Source organism: Portunus trituberculatus, chromosome 46, assembly GCF_017591435.1.
Source record: "Portunus trituberculatus isolate SZX2019 chromosome 46, ASM1759143v1, whole genome shotgun sequence".
NCBI lineage: Eukaryota > Metazoa > Arthropoda > Malacostraca > Decapoda > Portunidae > Portunus > Portunus trituberculatus.
Genome location: NC_059300.1, coordinates 22,222,896 through 22,230,033, shown reverse-complemented (window position 1 = coordinate 22,230,033; position 7,138 = coordinate 22,222,896). Strand labels below are relative to the sequence as shown.

At 36.2% G+C, this 7,138-nt stretch overlaps 1 protein-coding gene across 1 annotated transcript in view; it reads right to left on the bottom strand.

Moving 5' to 3' along the window:
* Positions 1–618: 618 nt before the first annotated feature.
* LOC123519767 (flotillin-2-like) overlaps positions 619–7,138 on the bottom strand; it is a 99,663-nt gene continuing 93,143 nt past the window's right edge. The window contains exon 12 of the mRNA XM_045281273.1: positions 619–1,640. Within this exon, the coding sequence (XP_045137208.1) occupies positions 1,566–1,640 (75 nt within the window). The 3' untranslated portion in view covers positions 619–1,565. The remainder of the gene's footprint in view (positions 1,641–7,138) is intronic.

The following is a 7,138-nucleotide window of genomic DNA, read 5'->3' as shown; positions in this document are numbered from 1 at the left end:
CTAGTGATTTTCTTTGATGCAAATGAGTTAGATTAGTATACACTTAGCTGAAAACTCCAATCATCCTACCTTTTTAAAATATTATGTGCACTAGTACAAATTCATTATTAAAGAAAGTCTTAAAATCAACTGAAAATCAAGCAAGCTTTTCCACATTTGACTTTATCTTTTATGGATCATATATGATGTTTGCTTTATATGAGATGCACTTCTTTTATTTAGTGGAACCATGGCTAGGGCAAGGCATCTGCAGATTATGATAATAAATGGAACATAAATTGTAATGGCTTCCCTGTGTTTGCAAGTTTCAAAAGATTGAACAAATTTTTGAATGAGGATGACAGATGGAACTAAGTAGGCATATATCATCTAGGGACAGCCACATGTAGGCCTAGTAGCTTCTTGTAGCTTTCTTAATATTCTTGTAAGTAACACCAACAGTATTTATGCAGCAAGTAGAGCCACACCTGTGGCAGGTTATTGTAGGGATCAGGAAAATTAGAAATTACACTTGCCAAAATTAATGCTAAATTACTGATTGGAACCAGATTAGTCATGGAATGTGTGTGTGTGTGTGAGAGTAAATAAAATTAGTGTTAATGTAGTAGAAAACAGAGGTTAATGTTCTATGGTTTTTATTCATCAGAACAATACGACCAAAATCACTGCATGAAATTATTTATTTTGCAAGGCATCACAGCCATAAGTGATGAGGGGCAGCCAAGAACTGGATGCTCTTCAGTGACCAAAGTGTGATCCACCACTACAACTGCCATCAGCTCTTGTGAACCTGTTATAGGAATGAGTGAGGTCTTTCATGGATCTCTGAATTTATAGAGACCCTGTATTTGTCTAAAGTTTGGCTGGAGTGTATCATCCATGCTGTGTTCACCTGTGTCATGTTGCCAGTGTTGTGTTTACCTGGGCACTATCACAGTCAGCTCTGGTCAATGAGACAATGTGCAAAATATAACAAATAAATTATGCATACAAATATTCAAGGCTAGATGTGAAAGTAAAATCTATAAAAACAAATCAAAATCACTGACAACATTTTTAATTACATTCTAGGTATATAAACTTTTCATAACAATTATTAGCTTTGTATGAAAGATGTTCTGCTTTACTGAACTATCTCTGACCAGACAGAACTGGTACAATGCTTTGAGTTCAAAAAGGTTAAAACAGTCTGTTGAAGACTAAACTTTCTTAAGGAAATTATTATTATAGCTATCATATGATCTGCATACATATCTTAAGTTCTTATAAAAATACTTAGGCAATCTTGATGTCTTCACATTGAGATTCTATTTTCATATGAATATTATAAACTTGACAATTGATTAATACATACCCTACTGAAAAGTGCACACAGATACCTTATACATAGCTTCAACATGAAGGCTGCTTAATGATTATTTTTTTGCTGATAATATTTTGTGATGCAAAAGGAAAGTGAAATATGAAGTGAAAATTTTTGTTGCTTGTAAAAATTAATTACTCTTACATCTTATGATTCTACCTTACATAACTAAACAGTAACTGTGTTGAAGCTGTGCCAAGTCTTAGACAGATGTTGGAGCCACTCGAGGAGCAGGGGTGGGCTGCGTGACTGTGGCTCCTGGCACCTTCCCTAGCACCTGCAAATAAAAGGTAAAGTTATCACCATCTTGGTCTTCCTGACAAGAGTTCTTTCCGTTAGTGATACTATTTAAGGTTACAAGTGATGAATATCTATTTATCTAATCATCAATCTATCCATATCCTTTTTCACACACACACACACACACACATATATATATATATATATATATATATATATATATATATATATATATATATATATATATATATATATATATATATATGGTGGAGATTCAATACTCAAACTTAATTAGTTTCAAATGGCTGTTCGAGTATTAAAAAGTTTGACTATTGATACCTATAAATCAGGTAATTCGTTCCAATCTTAGTGAAACCTCAAATTTATAAAAAATTCAATGTATTTTTTTACAATTTTGTTTTGTACATACCGTAAGTGAAGGCTGGTGATGGATAACTTAGAAGAGGAGGGGAGAAGGGTGGGGAGGATGAGGGAGGTCCCCAGAGGTTAAGTCACCATCCATGAAAACGTCTTTTGTAACTTTTCTCTTGGTGTGATTCCTGTTAATCAACTAATGGAGTGCTGTGGCTCACTAACACTTGCACTCTCACTAATAAGCCTCTTTGGTGTCATCAAAAGTTTTTAAATGAAACATTACCGACAGAATGCAGAAGATTGTTGTTTATCTCAAGACTGCGTAGGACTAGTGATGCGCACCACCATCCGGTACACAGGTATTATGGTAATACCGGTATACTGCTAATACGGTAATACTGGTATTACCAGTAACACGGCATCAAAACGGTACAATGGTAGCTGCGAGAAGGGAGACGACAGAGCTTTCTGAACGACCAAATTTAGTATTGTTTGAGTACTAGATATTTTCACCGCTAATAAGCCTTTGGTGTTAATGTAAGTTTATAAATGAAAAACTATAGATAGAATGCAGGAGAATGTTATTCTAATGACAGTGGCACCACAAGTCACAAATGGCGGAGGGGGAGAAGGGACGCCATGGAGCCTTTAAGTTTACAACCATGGATGTGGACGTTCAACTATTGAAAAGTTTGAGTATTTAGACGTTCGAGTATTGAGTCTCTACTGTATATGTATGTATGTATGTATGTGTATATATATATATATATATATATATATATATATATATATATATATATATATATATATATATATATATATACCATATTTGATACCTCATAAGACGCACCTTTTTCTTCGAAAATTGTTTCAGGCAATGATCCTGCATCCTATGAGGCCAAGGTTTAGTATTGAAACAGTGATTTGGTGGCAACTGAGACTCAAAAATCAAACCCCCAGACATCTCCGCAGATTTAAACAAAGTGATGATAGGTCCTACACCACAAAATAAATCTTTCTTTCAAGGAAACAATATATAATAGGTCATACTTACTAGTAACCAAAACAAACGCGATCAGTGTAGATGATCTTAATCTTGACACAGGCAAACTTCACTGCATTTTTCAGTCTGATGCCATTACTCCTTAAGGTAAGATACACTTTCATACAATTAAAATTGCACCTATCTTTTTAACATTCTTATCTTGTATACATGTAAAAAGATGATGATAAAAAAATTACGATCATTATCCCTGTAGTCTCTGACTCTCTCACAGTCACTACCAACACCATATGCCAGGTACATGTTTACATCTCACAAGTCACAGCAGGAGTGGTGTGTAGCCTACTGGCATAGATCGAAGTTTCTAAATGCAAAATATTAAAATCTAATAATGATCTAAATGCATGTGAGTCTTCAAATGTTTAGAGCTTAAATCTGCTCATTTACCTTTTTTTTTTTTTTTTTTTTCAATGTTTGTCAAAACTGGGTGCATCTTATGAGCTCATGCGTCTTATGAGCCACCAAATGCGGTACATATGTACACACATACATACATTCACACCATATATGCTGGAGTATAAGACAAGTTTTTTTTTCCAAATTTTGAGGGTCCCATATTAAAGGGTCGTCTAATATACTGAGAATAAAACACAACTATTTAATCCTGTAATGAACATTAAGTGCCACAGTACCTTGGAATTCATTCAGCAGCCACACACATGCATGTACATTACCTATATATATATATATATATATATATATATATATATATATATATATATATATATATATATATATATATATATATATATAAATAAATAAATATAATATATATATATATATATATATATATATATATATATATATATATATATATATATATATATATATATATATATATATATATATATATATATATATATATATATATATATATATATATATATATAAAGGCAACCCTGCTTAATGAAGAGGTTATGTTCCTATAAAAACCTTCGTTAACTCTTTCCTTCCGGCAATCATATATATACGATTGCATCAATGCGTCCGTAGCGATGTCGATCATACCCATAATCAAGAATTTTCGCGCCTCAATTTTGAGCTCCAAGTGCGGTTTCTCGAGTCAGGTGGTGAGTGAAAGTGTCTGGCATGTTTCTACATGTAGTGTTGTCACTATAGCTCTGGAAATTTAGCGCTAACTAAGCTATTTTCCCTTTCTCCGGGCGACACTTGGCAACCCCAGCGACCCGCCGGGTGGAAAGCACCATGATAAGTGCGAAGAGACATCCTGATAAGAGTGAAGGATCTCAGATCATAACATGGAGCAGGACAGAACATATGTATTTAGCAGTGCTTCTGAGTTTGAAGACAGTGACCGTGAATATTTAGACGAAGAAACTAAAGAAGGCGAAGTCATTAGTGAGGACTCGGAAAGTGAAAAAAAAATATTACCTATCATTCTTTCATGTTAATTTAGAGAGAGAGAGAGAGAGAGAGAGAGAGAGAGAGAGAGAGAGAGAGAGAGAGAGAGAGAGAGAGAGAGAGAGAGAGAGAGAGAGAGTGTGTGTGTGTGTGTGTGTGTGTGTATTTACCTAATTGTATTTACCTAATTGTAACATACGGAAAAGAGCTATGCTCGTGTTGTCCCGCCTCCATATCTATTAATGTCCAGCTTTTTCTTAAAATCATGAATATTCCTTATGCTGACCACTTCCACGCCTAAACTATTCCATGCTTCCACCCTTCTATGAGGGAAGCTATATTTTTCACATCTCTCCTATAAGTGGCCATTTTAGTTTTTTCCCATGCCCTCTCGACATTCTTCCATTCCACATACACAGATCTTCCCTATCCATTTTTTCCATGCCAATCATCACTCTGTATATTGCTATCAGGTCTCCCTTTCTTCTGTTTTCCAGGGTTGGAAGTTGCATTCTTTTCAGTCTGTCTTCATAAGTCAAATCTCTTAAGTCAGGCACCATTTTCGTTGCAGCCCTCTGTACTTTCTCTAGTTTCCTTATGTGTTTCTTTAAGTTCGAGCCCACTGTATTGTTGCATATTCAAGCCTCGGTCTTATCATTGCAGTAATTATTTTCTTCATCATTTCTTCATCTAGATATACGAACGCCACTCTTATGTTCCTCAATAAGTTCAATACTTCTCCAATTATTTTGTTTATATGTCTCTCTGGCGATAGGTCATTGGTAATTGTCACCCCAAGGTCTTTTTCTTCATGACTGGTTTTATGTCTTCATTTCCTATCTTGTACATACTCCTGATTCTTCTTTCACTCTTGCCAAACTCTATTTTCTTGCATTTTGTCGTGTTGAACTCCATTTGCCATGTACAGCTCCATTTCCATATTCTGTCCAAGTCTTCCTGGAGTAGTTCGCAATCTTTGTCACATCTCACTTTTCGTAACAATTTTGCATCGTCTGCAAATAGGCTCACATAACTGGACACCCCATCCACCATGTCATTTATGTAGACTGCGAACATTACTGGTGCCAACACTGATCCCTGTGGAACTCCACTCTCCACCAATCCCCATTCTGATGGTCTGTCCTTAATTATTGTTCTCATTTCTCTTCCTACCAAAAGTCTTCCATCCATTTTAGTAAACTGCCATGCACTCCTCCTACCATTTCAAGTTTCCAGATCAGTCTCTGGTGTGGTACCTTATCAAAGGCCTTTTTAAGTGTGAGAGAGAGAGAGAGAGAGAGAGAGAGAGAGAGAGAGAGAGAGAGAGAGAGAGAGAGAGAGAGAGAGAGAGAGAGAGAGAGAGAGAGTGTGTGTGTGTGTGTGCGGTGTCATTGCTCTCCGGGCTGTTTCTGGAAGATGGATCACAGCGGGAGGAGGAGGAATCCTTGATAAGGCATAAACTGAACTTTCAGAGGTCACATCGAGCTACAAAGTACATCATTGTATTCAGAATAACAAAGAGAAAATAATTATTAGTATTCAAACAGTTTTCTGACAATTTCTAGGTTTACTATTTTTAGCCGTCATAGCAAACAGGAAAATAGTTTAAGCGCCGGAAGGAAAGGGTTAAGCAAAACTTCATTAAGTGAACCGATTATAACAAGTTTAACCCCTGACTTGAACTTCCATTGAGAGTAAACAAAGCGAGAGTGCATCATAATACAGTGAAAGGTTTAATGAAAGTAAAATTATAACAAGTTTAACCCCTGACTTGAACTTCCACTGAGAGTAAGCAAAGCGAGACTGCATCATAGTACAGTGAAAGGTTTAATGAAAGTAAAAATGATGAAGTTTAACATTTAGGCAGTTAAATTTAATTTAAGTCATTATAATGTACACTAATGTATGTATGTACGTAACTTTATAATGTTGATGATCTTAAATTTATGATGGGAGGGAGAGTGAAACAGGAAAGACACTTACTGGCAACCTGTGGAATGTAAACAAAGGGTGCATCATTGTACCGCATACAAAACTTATGTACCACATTTCCACAAGGCTTTCCATTTTATCCATTGTAGAGTCACGAGTTCAGGTGGTTCTTTTAGCTTGCAAGGAAGATACAGTCTCACCAGCCTTCTTAATAGTCTGCTGACTTGAAAATAGTAGAGACAGTATATGGAGTCAAGATGGTGGCCAGCAATGCTATAGTTTTCTCGCCTCTCGTGTCTGTGAATAATATCCAGCTTCACTTCGAGAGTAAGAGACTTCCTGGTCTTCTTAGGAACGCTAGGCCACATTGCAGGGCGTTTTGGTGGTAAGTTGAGCGAGTGAAGACGAGCTGCTGCTGACGTCGTTATGTGGTGCATGTTGTCCACGAGGCTTGATCTTGATCTTGATTTTGATTCTACAGATGTCTCAGAATTTCTCCTGAGGCAGGCCTTAGTATTTGCAGCTCCTGGTGTATTCAAAAGCTTGTCGGCTTGCGTGATACAACAGAGCTTTCAAACTTGGAAAAAATTACCTGGATAAAACTTCCTTAAAGCGAGTTTGGTGTTCGTTAAACGAGTAGATGGTAGTAAAATGAAACCTTCGTTGTAGCCAAATCTCGGTTTGTGAACCTTCGTTAAACGGAGGTTGCCTGTATATCATTCATAGACACGAGAGAGGCAAGAAAACTAAAACCATTGCTCGCCACCATCTTGACTCCATCTACTGTCTCTACTATTTTCAAG